This window comes from Thermoascus crustaceus (genome assembly GCF_041956765.1).
Source record: "Thermoascus crustaceus strain CBS 181.67 unplaced genomic scaffold VTN00scaffold_9, whole genome shotgun sequence".
Classification (NCBI taxonomy): domain Eukaryota; kingdom Fungi; phylum Ascomycota; class Eurotiomycetes; order Eurotiales; family Thermoascaceae; genus Thermoascus; species Thermoascus crustaceus.
Window position 1 is genome coordinate 938,430 of NW_027192535.1, and position 20,209 is coordinate 958,638.

General features: G+C 53.3%; 7 protein-coding genes across 7 annotated transcripts; 2 read left to right on the forward strand and 5 right to left on the reverse strand.

The window, feature by feature from the left end:
* Positions 1–2,322: 2,322 nt before the first annotated feature.
* Positions 2,323–3,795, reverse strand: VTN00DRAFT_10317 (uncharacterized protein; the record flags this gene model as incomplete). Its single annotated transcript, XM_069426960.1, has 1 exon — positions 2,323–3,795. One exon carries the CDS (start codon positions 3,793–3,795, stop codon positions 2,323–2,325), a length of 1,473 nt encoding a protein of 490 aa, XP_069284079.1.
* Positions 3,796–5,020: 1,225 nt separating this feature from the next.
* On the forward strand, positions 5,021–6,061 carry VTN00DRAFT_10318 (uncharacterized protein; the record flags this gene model as incomplete). Its single annotated transcript, XM_069426961.1, has 2 exons — positions 5,021–5,428; positions 5,489–6,061. 2 exons carry the CDS (start codon positions 5,021–5,023, stop codon positions 6,059–6,061), a joined length of 981 nt encoding a protein of 326 aa, XP_069284080.1.
* Positions 6,062–9,176: 3,115 nt separating this feature from the next.
* Positions 9,177–11,420, reverse strand: VTN00DRAFT_10319 (uncharacterized protein; the record flags this gene model as incomplete). Its single annotated transcript, XM_069426962.1, has 3 exons — positions 9,177–10,735; positions 10,805–11,157; positions 11,365–11,420. 3 exons carry the CDS (start codon positions 11,418–11,420, stop codon positions 9,177–9,179), a joined length of 1,968 nt encoding a protein of 655 aa, XP_069284081.1.
* A 1,969-nt stretch (positions 11,421–13,389) lies between these two features.
* Positions 13,390–13,929, reverse strand: VTN00DRAFT_10320 (uncharacterized protein; the record flags this gene model as incomplete). The annotated part of the gene is made up of 2 exons (XM_069426964.1): positions 13,390–13,442; positions 13,515–13,929. The coding sequence occupies 2 exons, from the start codon at positions 13,927–13,929 to the stop codon at positions 13,390–13,392; spliced, it is 468 nt and encodes a 155-aa protein (XP_069284082.1).
* A 593-nt stretch (positions 13,930–14,522) lies between these two features.
* On the forward strand, positions 14,523–15,495 carry VTN00DRAFT_10321 (uncharacterized protein; the record flags this gene model as incomplete). Its single annotated transcript, XM_069426965.1, has 3 exons — positions 14,523–14,585; positions 14,682–14,794; positions 14,850–15,495. The coding sequence occupies 3 exons, from the start codon at positions 14,523–14,525 to the stop codon at positions 15,493–15,495; spliced, it is 822 nt and encodes a 273-aa protein (XP_069284083.1).
* A 183-nt stretch (positions 15,496–15,678) lies between these two features.
* Positions 15,679–18,881, reverse strand: VTN00DRAFT_10322 (uncharacterized protein; the record flags this gene model as incomplete). Its single annotated transcript, XM_069426966.1, has 7 exons — positions 15,679–15,740; positions 15,802–16,147; positions 16,197–16,280; positions 16,345–16,522; positions 16,622–16,725; positions 17,193–17,835; positions 17,923–18,881. 7 exons carry the CDS (start codon positions 18,879–18,881, stop codon positions 15,679–15,681), a joined length of 2,376 nt encoding a protein of 791 aa, XP_069284084.1.
* Positions 18,882–19,293: 412 nt separating this feature from the next.
* Positions 19,294–20,045, reverse strand: VTN00DRAFT_10323 (uncharacterized protein; the record flags this gene model as incomplete). Its single annotated transcript, XM_069426967.1, has 3 exons — positions 19,294–19,730; positions 19,792–19,909; positions 20,040–20,045. 3 exons carry the CDS (start codon positions 20,043–20,045, stop codon positions 19,294–19,296), a joined length of 561 nt encoding a protein of 186 aa, XP_069284085.1.
* Between the last annotated feature and the right edge of the window lie 164 nt (positions 20,046–20,209).

A 20,209-nucleotide genomic window follows, 5' to 3' on the forward strand; every position in this document is an offset into this window, starting at 1 on the left:
GCCGGAAATCCCTAGGTTGTGCCATAACACTTGCTAGGATACCATTCACTATGTAGATGCTTTTCCTGACCTGTAAAAGACTTATGATGATTACAATGTTACTAGGTACTGACTTCTTGTTAGGTGATACCTACTGCTTGTAAACGTATGCAACTTGTGAGGCTTTCAAACAGAAATCTTAACGGGCAGTCAGTAATAAAGTAAACCGTTTAGCCTAAATTGAATGAATCATGATAAGGTCCCCCCCCCCCCCACCTCACTCCCTTTTTTGTGTTGTAACCTCATAACCGTTCCTTCACAACCGGTTCTTATCTATGCAGACTGCTATTCTTAAGACTCTTAATGACGCGGCTTACCCCCCGTACTGGACTTGATAAGGTTACGAAATGATTTGCTTGCATCGAACGCCCCAACTATATCCAGAGCGAATACTACCTGCCAGACTGAACTACGTTTTGGCGGCATCTCCTATGGACTTACCTACCACAGTAGGTAGTAGGTGGTATCAAAGTTATATCATTCTCATAGAACAAAGCCTACCGAGCACGTGACAAAAGAGCCCTAATCACGTGCAACACAAACCACCCATAAAGTCACCTGACTTCAAATCTCCTTCCGCCCACGCACACGCAGCAAACGCCACAGGCGCCGGTCCCCACCGCGCCTGGCAGGGCCGTAAGAGCAGCACTCCGACGCAGCCGGATCCGGGGCTGTGGGAATGGTCTTGGACGAAAGGGACAAGCAGACGCCAGAATAGACCAAGACCAAGACCAAGATGCCCAGAGGATTAGGGGGAAAAGAAAAAAGGAAAAGCCGGTTTGAACGTTCTTGATCTTGGCAAGTACTTGGCCCTTTTTGGCCTTTTACTTTAGCCCTTTTTTTGTTTCGAGATCTCGGAGATCTTGAATCTGAAGATCATGGATCTGGATCTGACGTTTATGTCGAATTAATCTCAACGGATTTACCATTACCACTACCACTACTATTATTATGTAAGGGGTAACTAGTACCAATTGTAAGCTTGTAACACGTCTTTTTCTTTGATTATTATGATTATTTCCATTTTCCTTGGTGATTATTATTGTCGTCTCAAACCACGCCACGCCACGCCACTCCACCTCGGCTACACAACACAGCCCATCCATGCATCTGCCATCCCGGGTGTCAACTTTGTTGTGGTCTGCTTTCGTCCAATCCGAGTCGACGACGTCACACCATGACTTTCTGATCCGCGAGTCGGTTGATCGGACCGTCTCCGGGAGATGACAAGGATCGGGGGGAATCAGTGACCCAGACCAGATTGTGGCGCTGGCACAGGCACAAAAGATGCCAGGTGGCGGTGGTGGCTCGGTTAGTATTCGGTAACATAAAAAAAATGAAGCCGTTATCCGTTTAATAAAAACCTGCTACAAAGCTCCCTCGTATAACTCGTCAATGACAGAAAAGACAGAGGGTAAACGAGATGAGGTTCCAAGGTTGCTTCCCTGACGTAACCCGGTTCCAACACGTTCAATCGGCTGCAGCCTGCGAATCGGCTTGGCCCGAGTCGGCTCACCACGGGAAAAACAGTCACGGTCGTCAAAGCCCGTCATGCATACGTAGATTGGAATTTGCACGCGGATGTCCGGATCTGGGCATTTTCGGTTCCTGAGATTGAGAAGGGGACTGCGCTATGTCAAGAATCCGGGATGGGATGAATAATGAATTAACCGGTGAGTGTTGGATGGAAAGTCAATTAGGCGCATGGTATGCGGGGCAGGGCTCGGTTGGAAAACATCATTTCATTTCCTTTCGGAAGCAGCGGACAGGAGGGTTTCATCTTTGCTTGATGTCATCGTCCCGAATTCTCAGCGTTTCAGAACGTTCAGATGGGAAACCCGGTCAAGTCTTCAGAGTCGCGAAGAGAAACGGGACCGGTCGCACGGTCGGTCACTCGGAAAGCGATCGAGACCACGAAACTGTAGACTATGTAGATGGAACGTGAAAATCTTTAATTCATCGATTGGACGATTCTTCTTCAGCCAGTGACCTAAGATCGTAGATGATATGAACATGCGCCTTGCACTTCTATCCTTTGCCTCGTATCCCCGCGAGACTTGAGCAGTCTCCGATCCAGAAAAAAAGACAAATGGAAAATTTCAAACCGTTATGCCGCTTTAGGCGGACTCTATCAGCAAAGCAACAAGGATATCAATCGCCCTGGAAACTGAGAAAACACTTTGTGACGCAGTCTGGCATCAAGCAACTGTGGTCATCGTAACACATAACGCCCGTGTATGGAAAAAGAAAAAAAAGAAAAAATCAGAAAAAGAGAAACCCCGTTTACTCCACCGCAGACATACCCTCGCCATGCAGGACAGGGTTGACCTTAGGGTTCCACTTGAACTTGAAGTCCTCGCCCAGCTCCTTGCGGACGGCCGCCTTGACGGCTTCCAGGACGTTGTCGAAGACACCGAAGTTGGCGGGGCTGTTGGGGTCGTTCTCGCCCTCCTTGCCCTGGAACACACCGGTGCGGACAAGGCAGGTGTTCCAGCCGTACATGTTACCACCGATGATGTCGGAAGCCGGGTTGTCACCGACCATGTAGACGTTGTCGGGCAGGCGCGATTCGTTGTGGATCTGCTCCATCCAGCCGCGCATCACCTCATCCGCGTACTTGTACGTGGCCAACTCGGGCTTACCATACACAACACGCTCCAGGTCGACACCGGTGATGGCCTTGTACATAGCCTCAACACCGATACGGAAGGCACCCTGGGTCAGACGGGGCGGGCCCTTGTGGTCGGTCGGGAAAACAAGGTCACCCTGAGAGAAGTAGATCGGGATGCGCGAGGAAACCGGGTCCTTGGCGCGGGTCAGGAGCTTGCCGTCCTCCGCGAGCAGGAGATCCATGATAAGCTGCATGTCGGTGGCGTAGTCGCGCGAATCAGCAAAGACCAGGATGGCGTCAAACTTCATCTTGGAGTAGTCACGGACGCGGGCCTCAGCGCGCTCCTCGGGAGTGAAGCATCTCCATGGCGAAATGGTCGGGTCCCATGCGAGGATGTCCTTGGGGTGGACGACGTTCTTGAAACCATAGTTCTCGGCAACCTCACGGCACTTGAAGCCTTCACCACCCATAACGAGGACGGTCTCGTAGTACTCCGCCAATGCCCGCATCGGCGTGTGCGACTGAATGAACTGGTCGGTCGAGATCGGAACACCAAGGATCTCAGACAGCTGCTGTGTACGGGCCGCCTCGGTCTTACCGCCACCGTTGGTCAAGAGGAGGTAGGGGATCTTGATACCCAGCTCGTTGTCACCGTTGAGCATCTTGAGAGCTTCGCGGGCCTCTGGGATCAGCTCGTTACCGTGGGCCAGGACACCGTCAATGTCGAACACGAAAGCCATGTTCTTGGCAGCCTTGACCTTCTCCTTGGACATGTCCTGAATCTGAGAGGCCAGGATGTCCCGGGAAACCGCACCCGGGACAGCACCAGCACGGGCACCATCCGCGGTGACCACGGAGGAAAGTCTCGATGGGCGTGGAGATCTGGGGATAGGCAGGGAAGTGCCAAACGAGTTTCGAGATCCCCGGCGGTCCTTCATCGATGGGGACAAACTCAGGTTGTGCATGTACTGAGAAGCATCACTTATCGAGCTTCTGGTGGCAGGGACTTCGATGACATCTCCCTGAGCGTTAGGGTCACTGGGAATGCTGATAGATCCAGGAACAGCGTCCCGAGAAGTGTCTCTGGGAGAGGGCTCAGCGGGAGCAGCCTCAACTCCAAAGTCAGCGTCGTCGAAGCGAGGCATTGTGGCAGACAGTTAAAGATGTCGAAAAGGATATATGAAAGGTATTCGGATCTTGTCTGTCTTGACAGATGGAAAGAGATAGACGATATTTGGTTTGAGAGGTAGGTGAAGGAAGGAAGAAGGAGGTGGGGGGAGGGAGAGTGAAGTGAGAGAGTGAGAGAGTAAGAGAGTGAAGGAAGAATCTCTTAAATGAGGTTTTTAAGAGTTTGATGGAGAAGAAAGTGAATTCGAACCAGGGTTCCTTTGCAGGTATATATTGTAAAATCCCATCCAGTGGCGGTCAATAAGATACAGCTTGGCTCTCAGCGCAAAGGAACCATGGGCTCCACCGCAGTATCATCATTCCTAAGAATTATCGTCATCATTGGCAACACAACCAGTACAGGGAGATAGAGGAGCGGGAAAAGCGGAGCACCGGCAGCAGGAGACCTGGGTTGGAGGGACTCGATGGAGCAAAGGGTTGACACTTGTCCCCAGTTCAGGACCCCTGGACGGCAATGCCAATTTTTGATGGGTTGACCTTGTATACTCCGACGGCGCGAGCCAACCCTGGGACAGGGATGTCAGTGACGTGATAAGAGCCAACACGATAAGTGTGCAGAGCCCCAGGTTGCCGCCGTAAGAGGCGACGGGGCGGGACACAGGGATGACGAGAGGGCGTCGTGCAGCGGATAATGCGACCTGCCTGGGACCGTGTAGGCACGACGCGCGCTGAGTGGGCGGGAGGGCGCCGGAGTGGATAACAGGGTGGAATTCGGAGGAGCGTCGTCCGTGGGAAGAGGTGAAGTTGAGGTGGTGAGGTTGGTGAGGTTGGTGAAGCTCACTGGCCACGCCGATCAACGAGGCCGAGCGGGCGCCGGCGGGTCAAACGCTCGCGCGGCCTCGAGCCCGCGGGCAGCGCGAGCCATCTCCACCGCCGCAGATGAATAGAACCACCGCAGGAACCACCATGATGTCATTGTCGCGCTGGCTAACTTTTTCACCTGTGGGTTCGATGCAGCTTGCCCCGGCCATCTCACCCTGCTGGTCCCGGGTCGTACCGTCGTGCGTTCATGGCGGGGTGGGAGGCCATAAGAACAAAGACGACGTTGCAGACCAGATAACGCTTGCCTGCCCCTGAGTGATAACACCGCTGTTTCTGACCCTTTGTCGCTTTTCTGCTCTAAGATACCCATACCCCAGTTGCTTCCCCAGAGTCTTCTTGCCTACCCCGCGATTGATCACCATGTCTTCCGGCGTCTCATTCAAGCTGTACAACGGCGTCACCATCCCCGGCCTCGGGTTTGGCACCTTTGCCAACGAGGGTGCCAAAGGTGAGACCTACAAGGCCGTCACCCATGCCCTGCGGACGGGCTACCGTCACCTCGACTGCGCCTGGTTCTACAAGAACGAGGACGAGGTCGGTCAGGCCATCAAGGACTTCCTCAAGGAGAACCCCTCCGTCAAGCGCGAGGACATCTTCGTCTGCACCAAGGTCTGGAACCACCTGCACCGCTATGAGGACGTGCTCTGGTCCATCAACAACTCCCTTGAAAAGCTCCAGCTCGACTACGTTGACCTGTTCCTCGTCCACTGGCCCATCGCTGCCGAGAAGGATGGCCAGGAGAACCCCAAGATCGGCCCTGATGGCAAGGTATGTCCCCGCGTCGTTTTTTCACATTGTGTCGACTGAAGATGCTGACCCATTCGACAGTACGTGATCCTCAAGGACCTGACTGAGAACCCAGAGCCCACGTGGCGGGCGATGGAGAAGATATACGAGGATGGCAAGGCCCGCTCCATCGGTGTGTCCAACTGGACCATCAAGGGTCTGGAGCAGCTGCTCGGCTTCGCGAAGATCAAGCCGCACGTCAACCAGATCGAGATTCACCCGTTCATCCCCAACACTGAGCTGGTGAACTATTGCTTCAAGCACGACATCATGCCCGAGGCGTACTCACCTCTGGGCTCGCAGAACCAGGTGCCCACGACCGGCGAGAAGGTCAGCGAGAACCCGACTCTCAACGCCATCGCCCAGAAGAGCGGCCACACCCTGGCTCAGGTCCTGATCGCATGGGGTCTGCGTCGCGGCTACGTCGTGCTCCCCAAGAGCTCGAACCCGTCCCGTATCGAGTCCAACTTCAAGCTCATCAACCTGTCCGACGAGGACTTCGAGGCCGTCAACAAGGTTGCCGAGGGCCGTCACTTCCGCTTCGTCAACATGAAGGACACTTTCGGTTACGACGTGTGGCCCGAGGAGGCCAAGGCGGCCATCACCAACGAATAAACGCTGTTTCGAGGACGATCGGCTCCTATTTTTCCCGTTCCCCTCTTACGATCTACCCGCGGTGGATTGATGCGAATACGATAGAGACGAAACAAACAAACAAATAAACAAAAAAGATCTCTATGCAGTTTTTTCTTTCCTATGAAAGAGAGATTTTCGAGACCGTGCTGCTGGTTAGCGGGGTTTTTTATGCATATACGTGGCTGACTTGTCGTTGCGTTGTATCACCACCCGCACGATGGGTCGGTTGCACGAATGAATACACGTTGACCTCTTATCTAGATGGTCAAGAAGATAGAAACAAAAAAATAACAGATTTTAGTCTGTGCCATCTGTGCCTCCGTAATCAAGTAATTACTGCTCTACAGAGCACACTCCGTACAACCTGGTGCTTCTACAGTCTCTACTGCACGTCATGTAACAAGCCCACACATAACATCATCGCCTGCGGCCTCAGGCCACCTAACCCTTTCCCCTTTTTCTTCTTCCCCTCCCCCAGGCTGCCAGGCCGCCCTCGCACGGTCCCGTCGCACCGGAGATTTGCCGGCCAAGGGTAGACGATTCCCAATCGAGCGAGCGGTGGGAAAGTCAAAATGCCAATAATCCGGGAGGGATCGAGCCGAGAACGCACGCTGATTGGTCAATTACCCATGGTCCTGGGTAGGTTAAGCCCTGAGTTTAGTTAGCGAGCTGGCGGTTCTGCAGACTGCAGGGGCCCCCCACCTGGCCGTCCTGCGTTTCGGTTTCCCTGCACACTTTCTCCAGAGAGGCGTTTGGAGGCGTTTGTGTGGCTGGTACAAGTGGTACCCATTTTGGGCGGGGAAATGGGTGGTTGGCGATCCACTGCAATAATGAATAATCATAATCGATCGTTCCGTATGGACCGACGAGACTCAGGATGGACAGGACTAAGAGTGGAACACCCATCCACGAGTCCACGGGTGGCGTGCGCCGTGGCGCTTACCTAACTTAGCGAGGAGCGCCGAGCGGAGCTCGGTACTCCGTCGGTCCTGACCGTCTTTGGCAGCTAAGCCGCTAAGGGACATAGTAAAACGTGCCCGCCCGAATCTGAGAGTATGGTATCTTTGAATAAGTTTCCTTGGGGAATGGGCTCGTGCTTTTTTGCGCTTCTCCTTGACTTGTCTTGGTATAGGTAACCCTAGGTAATAATTTAGCCTGAGGTACCCTTGGATTCCTACTGGAGGATCACATTCTATGATTCCAGAACAGAGTTACCTAGTAGGTAAACTATAGGAGATCTCAGGGCAAAAAGCAGAGCAGAGCAAGATACGGAGTCCTCCGTAGGCAGCAAGGCAAGTCTGGAGGAAAATAGCTCACGGTGGGAAATCGATCAAGTAATTGACGGATCAGAGAGAAATAACGTCATCTCCTGCAAGTGCTTTCTTTTTCACCCGCATCCAAAACGATCAGACGATCCAATACCCAAGCAGGAAAATAACAATGATCTGAATCGAATCGGATAATAATAAAGGAGAACTGTCGATCTCCGAGTCCGACGGGAGATAATGGGACCTACTAGTAAACCTAGATTGGAGATACCTAAGGTCCTAAAGCCGTGTGGTATACGAAGTTACGGAGTAGGTGAAGTGCTCTGTTATCCAGTTGGATTGTTGAAACATGTCCCTATCCACAACTGTCAGAGTTCCAAAACTCCACAACAAGTCCACATAGTGCAGGTTAGAGAAATGGAGATTGATCCATCCATTCACGGTTAGTCCAAGTACCTTGGCCAAGCATATAACCTCAATCAAACACAGTACAAACAAAAAAGAGCCCATTTAACCGCATGGTGCCAATACCGTAAAATGTTAATGTTAATAATGATAACTAGGAACCCGATCGCGATCAATCTCATCTCAATCTCAATCCCCGAAACTCGACTCGGAATCTCCCTCTCTTCTCGAAACCCAGAAATTCCGAAATTCCCCATAATTTAGACTTCCTGCCGTCTTAAAAAGAAGAGAACCCCCCGAACCGAACCTACTTCTTCTTTAGGCAACCTAGCTTTACAGCCCTACTTACGATAGATAGATGCCTCACTTTTTAGATATAAGACATATCCAGCTAGACATGTCTCAAATCATCATGTCATCGACGTCATCACCACCACCACCACCATCAGACATGGAGGTAGGTATCATCAAACTAGTTGCCTTATCTTTATGTACGCGGTTGCGGACTACGGAGACAAAAACGAGGCTACTAACCACGGTCTTACTCCGTAGACACCTTAGGTCAACTACCCGATTCATCCAACTGCATACACAACTACATGAGAGATATCCACAGCCAATCCACAAGATTATAACTCTATACTCCGCAGGGAAAAAAAAAGAAAGAGAGAAAGAAAAAGACAATACCCACCCGTAGCCCGACGACGGGGGGACAGGAGTTGCATAACATTAATCTACATAGGGCTAAAGGACGGAGCACCAACGTGATGAAGCACGACCTACTAACTGGCAACTGCACAGTACGGACGGAGTAGGGTTACTCTTAACTCCGCAAAAACCCTGAAAACTGAGAAATGAGGGAAATAATAACGGGAAAAAAAAGAAAAAGAAAATAATCATGCAAAACTGTCCCCCGAAACTTGACAAACGCGTAAACAGCATACGTATGCGCTCAACCCAGCTGGCATCGGGCAAACCCGGCCACGCGCAGCGATCAGCATCGAGCTTCGGGAGTCGGTCTGTGGAGAGGATTGGTAGATAATAAAGCACGCAGCAACTTTACATGGAGGTGCTCTGGATGTCGGTCAGTGCTGGCCAGTGCTTCTGTCAACTTGTCAGGCTAGGGGGAACTCGAGACGGTTGCAACGCTACGCAGCAATCACCTGCAGCGGAGCGCTCCGTCTCCCGACGGTGCTGGCGTTGCAACGATAGTGCACATCATCAACGCACACTTCACATGCTGGTCGGATCGATTATCGATAGTACTAAGCTATGGTCCCTGTAACGCCAATCTCTATGTACAATTCAGACATCCTCCATATAAACACAAACAGGCAGTGGATTATTATATTATGTACAAGTCTCCGAATCTTCGGTCGTAGCTGGGCCGGTTCCGCTCTCCCGCCGGCTCAATTGCAGCCTCACTTCCTGGCGCGGACGCGTCTCGGCATCGGGGTGCTGCCCGCTCCGGCGTTGAGGACGCTGCTGCTCTTCTTGACCCCGGTCGCAGCCTTGGTGTCGCTGCTGCGGCTGCTGCGACTGCTGCTGCTAGCAGACCTGCCAATCGCCTTGGAGGCGGGCGTTCCCAGCAGGGCCGAGCTGGGCGACTTGGGGGTGAGCTTCTTGCGCTTCCCGACGGGGGAGGCAGGCGCAACGGTCGTGGGCTTGGCGCCAGCGAGCGGCAGGCGCCCGCTAGCGGCAGGCGCGGGCTCCACATGGCGGGCTCCGGCTGCAGGCGCTACGTCATCGTGCGCATACTCGACGAGTCGCTGCTCGTTCCACGACACCTGCTTTCCGCCAGCCCGTTTGGACCTGCGCTGCGACGGTCGCTCTCCGCTGCTGTTCTCTGTCTCCTGCTCGTCCTGCTGCTGCGTCAGGGCCTGCAGCGCGACTTTCGGGAGCTGCGCATCGCCCTTGTTGCGTCGGGTGTTGCGACGCGTGGTGAGTGCCAGCTGCTGCGCTTCTGTCCGCTGGAGGAAGACGAACTCCGTGCCGTTGGCACGGCGGAGGGGGATGTTCGTGGGTACGGCGGGCGCCGTGGCCTGCTGCTGTTTCGACCCTCGTGTGCGGCTGCTCCTGCGGCAGCCCGGCGTCGCGGGGTGCTGATCCTCGACCTTCTCCGCCTTCACGCTCAGATCCGGGGAGCTGCCTGCCTTCGACGGCGACACCTTCTGTGGAGAAGGAGAGTTCCCATCCATCTCCTCCAGAGCTCGTCGCGCCCGCGGCGTGGGAGACTCGGAAATCGGTGCATGCAAGGCCTTGTCCGTCTCCCTGGGTGTCGAGGCAGCGTTGGCTTCACGTTTGGCTTTGGCCCGCGCCAGGAAGTCGTTGAGCAGCTCCGCATCTTCGCCATCCAGCTCAGACAGTCTCAACGCCGAGCGAATCAGCGACTTCTCCTGCTCGGCCATCACTCCCTTGGTGTCTGCAGCTGCTGCAGTGTCTTGGTCCTGGGCAGGGTCCTGCCCGTCGAGCTCTCCGGAGCTTGTCTCATCCGTTGTGATTTCTTTGTCGACTGCATCGTCGATCAGTTCGTTGGCATTTGAGTTAGGTTTCTCCGCACTCTGCGTCTCCTGCATGATGCAGCTTGGGTTTGGAGATGCAGCGACGACATCGTCGTGCACCTCGTCAAGCTTCTCCACGTCGGAACCTTCCTCCGTGGCATCTGGCGTCTGGCGAGGACGGTAAGGTGAGTGGCTGTATCCACGAGAGCCGGATGGACCCTGGACACACTTTGTTGGAGTGCTCGTGGGGTTGTCAGCAGCTTGATCGTCTTTCGAGCTCCCCATGTCCATGGATCCGGGGTCCGCTGGTGAGACATGCTGATCTTCCGCCTGTGGAACCTCTTTCATGTCACTTTCTCCGAGGTCCATCTCATCGTTACCCTCCATGCCATTGGCTTCTGACGGCTTCTGCTCAGCATTAACAGTATCAGCAGCTTTGGTGGCATCTGGTTTCTCGTCAGGTTTCGTTGCTTGTTTGCCTGTCGTCGCAGTCAGCATCGGCTCTCCTCCATGACCCAAACGACAGGAAATAATTGATGAATACTCACGTCGTTTCATAGTTGCCTCCATTTCCCACTTGGTCTCTAGAAATGAGCGCCCGCGCTCAAATACAGCGTCTTCATCAGCGCCGGCGCCGAGACGCAGTCTCTTTGCGCCGCGAACGAATCCCGCATTTGCCGACTCATTGATCTCGGTGTGCAGCTCGTCCTCTGCATCATTCTGTTCGCGTCCGCTTTGCCTCATGCTGCTAAAAGACGTGAGGAGACGCTTCCACACCTTTTGCGACTTGGAGCGCGCCTGGAACGGGGTCGAGGGCTTGCGTTCCCAGAGGCGAGGTGCCTTCCTCAACGCGACGGGCGTGAATCTGAACCGGTCCTCTTCTGCGACCTTGGATACGATACTGTTTGAGTAGAGCGTCGCGCGCGCGTGGGCGCGTCGAGGCTGCCGTCAGCAAGATGAAACAATCACAACAGACGCTTGCGACTTGCCGGATGATCCCGGCCAGCCGTAAATCGAATTGAATTCTCCAAACTCCGAGTCGCGACTGTTCACGCGCGCGCAGGAGCAAAGGAATGTACATGGCAGCCAGGTAAATTGTAAAACTAACCTTGTTGGTCTGGGCGAGCATGTTGCACTCGCAGCTGCAGCCTGATCCGCATCCATGATGGGCGTGATTGTCGAGGAATGCTCGATACGAATTTAGTAATGCAGTGCTAACGCGAGCAGTATGATATGGATAATGTAGATGTAAGAGATGCAATGTAGAATGTCGTCTGTTCCCATAGGAGGGTCAGCGTATAACTGCGGAGGGAAAACAATATTACCGTAAGTGAGGCGCGTAATGGAAGTTGATGACAGTTTTGGTTTTGTTGTGCCCAGTACGGAGGACAGGGAGCGTTGCCGTGCCAACGCACACCAGCACCGCTACCTGTTATCCGGGCGGTGAGTCGCGACTTCGACTGTCACGGGCACCTCGCTCCATACAAGTACACTGCACTCCATGGATAGAGGTCACCTGACTTGATCCTATGTTATATTAATAATATAAACGAGGTTAGGTTTAGTTAAATACATCGCTGCACTATTACTCTATACCTTAACTATGGCTTCGGATGACTGTCATTTTCTATCCTGCGAATATATAAATAACCCAAGCGAGAATGAGGGAAGCAACACAAGAGAGCGGCCCATCTGCTATCTATTCCATTGCAATGGCCTAGGCATACATATTATTTAGAATAGACGGCTTGGGAAGCCTCAGAGCAAGAGCAAGACTAGTCAGTAGCTAGGCACTACTTAGATTTAGGTAGGTAGATGGTTGAGAGAGCATGTCGACACCTCTCCCTCCCTCTCCTGCTTTGTTAGGTATCTATTGAATTGGAAATTGAGCCAGTAGCTATGCGATTGAAGTTACTTGTTGCAGTTCTGCTCAGAAGAAGGGCAGGGTCTAGGTAGACTATCTGAGGAAAACCATAGGTAGGTGGTGAATGCTAATGATGAACTTGTGGTCGACTATTTTTTTTTCAGGACTTCTATTTTCTTTTTTCTTTTTCTTTTATTTTTTTTATCATTCTCTATTGCTTTTTTTTCTTTTCTACGTCTTTCCCCTTAGGCCAGGCTGCCTGATGAATTCAATAAGCAAAGGCTACCTGACTCAACATGACATCTAATGATGTGATATGATGTGATCGACGCCCAGGAGGTGTAACGACGGGCCTAGGACTTCTTAGGCAGAGGGCCGTTGGGTTTATCTTGTAGGACAGAAGACAAGGGAAAAGATAGATAATAGTCGTTACTAGCAATACTAACTCTAGGATTGCTATTTGAGTTGACCACGGGGTCCTAATCCCCATGGTTAAAGAGCGTCTTTATATACATGATGAGTTCTTGGGCCTTTGGTGATCATAGTGATCGGGGTGATCATGGTGATCATGGTTAGTCACGTGCTGATCAGTTCCTCCCTTCGGTCCTATAATCACCCGATCTTGTACAGGGGTCATAACAGGAGGCTCAGAATCGTGAAACTTCGGTGTAGTTCATCCGTCTACGCGCTATTACCGCTTGTTGGATCGAGCCGAGACAAAATGATACATTAGATATCTATCCAATACACAGTACGACCATTTCCCCCCCCCCGTGCCCGACTCGACCTGAGCAGAGCGGACATGCCAATAGACCTAGGTGTTACAAGGTCACTGAGTGGGCGATGTGTGCAGTGATCTCAGAATCAGATAAAGGTATCATTGGGATGGGAACACGGAATCCTCAGCTGGAGACAGGACTGCCCCCAATCACCATCCATCTAGGAATAAGATTCTCCACCCCTAACCATTGCTCTTCTTTGGATGCGTGAATGAGGTGAAAAGGGGTAAACTCGTCCGATAAAACCCATCAGAATGGTCATACCAAGTACAGACAGACATGGGTATCGTGGTCTGTATATCTAACTCTAGAGCTCTGCAAAAGATCATTGAATTGGATAATTCGATATTATCATCCATGAAGGATATCATTATCATCATTATCGTGGCATACCGACTGTCAAGCTCCGTATAATATCACAGTCCCCTTTTCCCTCCCTCCTTCGAGACAGACACGAAGCAATAGGCATCTCTTTTTCTCCCACTCTCTTTCAAAGCACCTTCTCAGTCATATCCCTCTCATCGAACGGATCCCCAAACTCCCCTGCACCAGCAACACAAGCCGTTAGCCTTACACCCAGAACTTTCTACACAGCAAACAAGACAGGAGACGTACGCAGACTGAAATCCCGATCAACCACATACTCCATCGCGCGCTGATACTCCTCCTCCGCACGCTTATTCATCCACGACGCCCCCGGCTGCGGCTTCTCCGCTCCTTTTGTGTCTACTCCTCCCGCTCCCTGTCCCTGTTGATTGTGGTGGTAAAACTGCTGCTGCTGCTGCTGCTGCTTCATCGACCCAGGCGGGGAGAGCTCGTCATGCACGTTTGGACCGGCACCAGTGGGAGTCCGGGCGCCCGTGTGGGTGGCTTCTTCGTGGGAGAACTGGTCGGATTCCTGAGAGGAGAGCATCTCCGAGTCGTTGTCTGGGTCTGTTGTTGAGGTGGTGTGAGCTTTCTGTTTCTGGTTCCGGTTCTTTTGGTTTTGATTTTTCTTTTTCTTCAGGGTATTGTGGATGAGGGATTTCATGATTGTCGTACTGAATCTGAACTCTGCAGGTAAGAAGGTATGGAGGAGTGGGGAGTGTGACTGGAGATGACTGCAGGTGATAAGAGGTAAGAGTCGTATGTGAAACATACCGGCTGACATATTGCCTAGGTAGATAGATTCAGTCTCACACCCCTGTTACAGAAATAAATGAGTAATAGCAGCTTGCAGCGTTGAAAGCAAGGGCCAGAACAAAGAACAAGAACGCAGTGATAGCAGTAGTAAGTAGAGATCCCCGCCGCGGCTACCGTGAAAGACGTGTCCCCCGCACGAGGAACGGCGGTGGTGAAGCACGAGCATGGCTGCGGCGGTTCCTGGGGCGGGCCCAGCCCTACATACTGCACCGACCAAGCAGCCCGTGTGGCCGTGCGCTTCACGCCCGCCCACTACAAGCCGCGCCTTGAAACCCTTTCAAAGGTTACTTCGCCATTCTCCTCACACCTCTTTCCGTCGACGGCGTGAGATTTTAAGGCTCGAGCAGCCCATCTATCCTCTTCAGGGCACAGCCAGGGGGCTCTCTGGCGCGTATTCTTAGTACCCCTCTTTTACTCTTGACTTCTGGTTGACCATCTGCCATGAGCCCCAATCCTCCAGGGATCCCGGACGCATGGGACGACGACTGGGAGAAACAAGCTGATGTACGCACATGAATATATGCTGTCCCACATAATATTATACTATATATATAATATTATTTAACCCTGTCAACTGAAAGCTAACGACATGTCTGGCAGAAACTAGCCTCTGAACCCTCACCCCCTCCGGAGAAGAAAGTATCCTCGAAGGTGACCAAGGCCCAACGCAGGGCGCAGCACGCAGAATTCAACAGGCAATTGTGGGCAGAAGCGTATGTACATGCGAATCCCGAAACAGATACACTGGCAATTCTAATACCCAGACAGAGAATCCCCGCAGACCTTTCACTTCCTGGAAACCCGCTCCAACGTCCCTCTCAAACAGGAATTTAAGCCCCCTGTCACCGTTCTCAGCCGCAGACCACAGATCGCATCGCGGCAGTCAGGAGTTGATTCCGTGACCGCGGGTGTGAGCCGTCTGGGCCTCAACGACGAGGAAGACGACTCCGAGGACGAGGCAAACAAACCGCCTGAACTGACTCCGGAGGAGCGCCAGGCGAAGGCGCTGCGCGACCTCGAAGAGAAGCAACGCAAGTACGAGGAGGTGCGTGAGAGGCTGTTCGGTAGCCCTTCCGCGTCAGGCGCGTCGTCTCCGGGAAGCACGACTCCACCGAGACAGCACCACGGTGGTGAGGGCAGAGGAAAAGGGAAAAGCCGCGGCGGTGGGAGAGACAGAAGGGAGAAGCGTGATTCATCCGCCGCATCCGGGAAATCGAGGCAGCTGTACGATCCAAACTATTCAGCCAAGCCGAAATCCCAATATCTACAGAGAGACAAACAGCAGACGGCGGCAGAATCTTACGAGAGGGATCAGCAATCGCCGCGGCAGCAGCCTACGCGCAGCCCCAGGGGCCCAGATGGCTCTGGAAGAGGTGGCTTTGGGTTCAGCAGCAGAGGTGCAAGACAGACCTGAGGGTATCAAGGAATGGCTCAAATTGGGTGACCGGGGTCAAATCTCAATGGAATGGCTTCGGGGAGTCCAGCATGCCGCCAGGATGCTGAAGGGGCAAACCGCCCATATGCAACCGGGTACCAGGGCATGGAATCGTTTCAAGAGGCTTCCGCATTCTGACAATGAACCACGTCAGAATGATCACTATGGAAGCCCCCGCCCCGAGTTGATCGCCGTCGCAAGTTGCGACGTTCCTGGCCGGTTTTCTGCAAATGCCGTCATCGTTAGCGCCTACCTCAAGGCCTAACCAAGCTATCGGCTACTCACCGGCATATCGCTCATAACTGTCCAAATAGAGATCGTCTCCGCTCGTCGTCGCCTTGATGTGCTCACTGTTCTCGATGGCATGCACCCAGGCGGCCCAACGAGTCCCCGGCTCGGGGTCCGGCCAACCACGGTACGGTTTCAGTACCCGACGCAGTCGGAGAATCCATGGTGCAATCTGGACGTCGACAAACGTGATGGTCGGTCCAAGGAAGAATGGGCCGTGAGGATGAGCGGCGTCGACCAGCTTCTTGAATTCGTCTTTGAGCTCTTGAGCGTTGGAGATTTGCTTCTGCGTGTCTTGTTCTTGGAGGACACGATAGAAGCCAGGTATGATGTGACGGTTTATCTGTCGTAGTCAGCACACGGCTTGACAGTGATGGAGGAGGCAGACGAACATGATCAGCCCATACTCGGCAGTGGGCGCGGAGTTTAGGGTCTCCGGGCGGGAGTAGCGGACGACCAGAATTGAGATCTTCGAGCTATACAGGAGTTAGGACATTTGACGACTCAATTGGAAAGCGAAAAGGGACTGCAGGGCGATACATATTCAAGCAGCACGGTGCTCTCATAGCAGCCCCAGTCGCCGTGTCGCAGAGCAGGCACGAGCCCCCGCGGGTTCACCTCCAGCAGCGACTCGGGTTTCTTGTACGGGTCTACTTCAATATACTGATACGGGAGTCCCTTGACTTCGAGCGCGATCCAGACGCGCTGCACAAAGGGGCTGGAAAGGAATAGATAGTTTGGTTAGCCGAGACTGAACTTAATTCACCGCGGTTGTCTAGATCTAGACGTGGGTCGCGGGTGTTCCCTAGAGACTCACCAGAAGCAGCTTCCGTACAACTTCAGATCGCTCTCCTTTGAATGTTTCTTCACGGTCCACGCAGCCAATCCCGTGGCTTTCTTGTGGTACGTCTTCTGCTGGGCCTGGTTCTGGTCAGACATGGTCATGATGTTTCTCTCGGGTAGTGAGATGCTTGATGTATAGAGGGGAGGAAGAATTGGAGAGTTGCAGGTCGGTCAGACGTCAGATAATAGGGTATCTTCAGGGAAAGGAGGGGCCTGGAATGCAGGGGAGTTGATGGGATGCAGGAGCTGCCGTCGAGCGTCGCTGGAGGGCATGACGTATGCGTTCGGGTCTAGTCCCTCGCTGCTTTCTCGGGAAGAGTGACCGGCCCCGAGAAGATCGTCTCCTAGCCCCTCACAGCGACCTGTCCAACTGCACGCTGGAGATAATCGCTGTGAGGATGGAAGATATCCTGGGTCCTTATCCCTTACATATGTCGATTGGGATGTGACAGTCATGCCCAGCGTACGTGAAAGCGTGTATGACAAGCAAATGTAGCTCAAGATCCTGTACCAGAAATCAAAACAAATTGGATATGATGACCTACCATTGCTTTCTTCTTGTCCTTCTCCTGCTTGAGCAGATACCGCTGCACACTGTTCTTCTTCACCCGATCACTCTCCTCGAGCGTGTGCCTGTGGCCCCCACCGACGCCGTCGGCTTTGCCATTCCCTCCGTTGCCATTCACCCGCTGTATCGTGTAGTACTTCGCGCCATTGGCACCGGGATGGCCCTCAGGCAGAGTCGGATTCGGGGTGAGCACACCGAACGGCTGGTTCTCTCCTGTTCCTGCTCCTCCTCCTCTTGGAGTCGGAGTAGCAACCCCAACGGGACTGTTGAAGAAGCCATTACTGTTGTTATTATTAACACTCGGCGGCAAGTTCTCAGAAGAAGAGAGCTGCTCGATGCCAATTCCAGGACCAACGCCAGCACCAAGCAGCTCCGGCGGCGTCATCTGAGCCACCGCCCCGGGGAAATATTCGGTGATCTTGATCTTGACGTCGCAGAGATCTCTCTGCCTCGCGGTCCGTCGCCGCTTCTTCTTGTTCGGGTCGTCGGATTTGGGCGTCCCCGGAGGCCGGCCCTTCAGGCGACAGTCCCAGTAGTGCGAGATGAAGGGTTTCCGCTTGTACCGCTGCGTCGAGCGGTGCGAGTAGACGTTGTCGACGTGGGGGAAGTAGGTTTGGAATCTACGCGCAGATTGTAATGTAAGCGATGCGTTTCTAATATCAAAAGAGAGATATATACGGGTTTTTGTTCTAGTGTGTTGTACATACTGCTCCTCTGTTAGGGTGATCGTCTCGTCTACGTTGAATAGTCTCTCCCTCCATGCTTCTAGGTCTGGTGGGTTCGGGACCATTTTCATGCCGCGGAAATGTCCGCCCTCCGGTTTGTTGTTGCTGTCATCACCAGCTGCACCAGCTGCGGATGACTCCCCGGGGACTGCTGCGGCGGCGGCGGTTGCTGGAAGGTCAGCTTCCCTTGGAAGCAGCTGCGCGACGGGATTGTGCTGCTGCTGCTGTTGCTGTTGCAAGGCCTGGAGCATTTCCAGGTGATTATTATCATCGTTATTATGCTCCCGAGATTCGAAAGTGTTATCATTGCTGCTATTGCAGTTATTGTTAATGTTATTGTTCGGTGCTTGAGTCCGCGGTCCTGACTGCTGCTCTTGAGACGTCGTCTGCGAATTCAAATTACCGTTGCCATTGTTACTGTTGCTGCTCCCATCCTGCTGCTGCTGGCCTGGCCGCGGAGGAGGCACTGCGCCGCCAAACTGGCCATTATTATTATTCATGTTGTTCTTCGATTCCGTGTCAGCGGCACCGCTGACAGCTGCGAGCGGCCGTTTCCGCGGAGTCGTCTGCTGCGGCGGCGGCGGCGGCACGAGAAGATTGTTCACCGGCTCACCCGGTCGAGGCGGTCGGACAAAACCACTATTCGTCGTCATGGTCGGGAGGCCATGATGCTGCTGGCGTTGTTGCTGGTTGTCGATAGCAGACCCAATCGCAGCCGCTGGAGAAGAAGGGAACGGCTGGAACGCAGCCTGCTCTCCAGGCTCTGAATCGTCATCGTTATTATTATTGCTAGGGTCTTCGTCAAAATTCGTCGGAGACTGGGACGAAAGCGCCGGCGTCGTTGTCGCTGCGTCAGGCTGCTGCTGTTGCTGCTGCTGCGGTAGGTTGACGTTGCTGACGACGGGGAGCCCGTGGTGAGGTTCGAGATCCGGACTGTCCATGGCTCAGGCTCATAAGCTCAGAGAGGCTCTCTCTGAACCTATGAACGGATGGGCTTGCTCGGTCTTCGGTCGCGGTCTCGGTCGGAGTGTGGGGGTGTCCGTAAGCTCAGGCTCGGGATCGAAGACGCTGCTTTTGAGCGCGCGGGAGAGCGATGGTTGAAGCGGCGCTGCGTTTGCGGGAGGTGAGGATGCGGTCACGTGTGGTACTCTTTGTTCATCAAGTACTAACACAGAGTACTACATGACCACAACCCACAAAAAGAAAAAGAATTGCTCTCTTCTACGGTGTAGAAATCGGGCTTCCAACCAGAACTCCTTAGGTATAGCACCGTACATATATCACTTATAATACAGCAGAGCATACACCCTAGGAGTTCCCTCGGGTCCACAGATAGAATGTATAGATCACCGGTTACATACCCTTCCCCCCCTTTTCAATCTCCCCCCTCTTCCCTGCGAACCTCTTCTCCGCCTCACGATTCTTAAATGGGAACCCCGCCGTCCTCTTATCCGCCCCTGTCTTCCGACTGATCCGTCCATGGCTGCTCCCGAACAAGATACACCACAGCCCCACGAACCCCACGGCCCCCGAAAGGGACATGCCCAGCGCAAACGCCGCCTGCCCGCTCGTCGTGTACCGCGTGTAAGCATGAAATCCGCACAGGGCGTGGAATATGGACGTTACTGTAATCGTGGGCACGGCGTAGGGGGCGCGGGGGTCATTCTCATCCGTCGAGACGGGCTCCGAGACGGTCGCAGTCAGTGGGATCGAACCGGTCAGGAGGACGGTCATCACGGCGAGGGTGAGCAGGCTGAGGCCGAAACAGCGGGCGAAGTAGGTTTCGATTGCTTTTAGGTCTGGTGTTAGTCGGGAATGCTACTTTCGAGATAATAAGTACATAGGACGTACCGGACGGCGGCCTCGTCTCATCCAGGAGCATCGTTACGATCATCTTGGGCGAAGATATCAGCGGGATGCCTTGTATCGTGAACCAGGCAGCCGTGCTGTACGTGTATGCGTAGAAGACCTGGTTCAAAGGAAGAAGAAAGGATCGATCAATTAGCTTGCTGGTTCGTGACTGCTCTGGAGTAGAGATACTTCGTGTAATAGATAGATACAGACAAATAGGGATAAGAAAAAGAATACATTCAACTTACATCCATGATGGTTTCCAGGGTAATTCACGAGTCAAACCACTAATCAATCAATTGGGAAAAAGGAAATGGAGATAATGGTACGGGTAGGTTGGAGGTTGGAAAGGGAGCTTTCGGAGATCCAGTGCGGCTGAGCTCGAAGGGACGCTGCATTCGCCAGCGGGCAGCCAGTC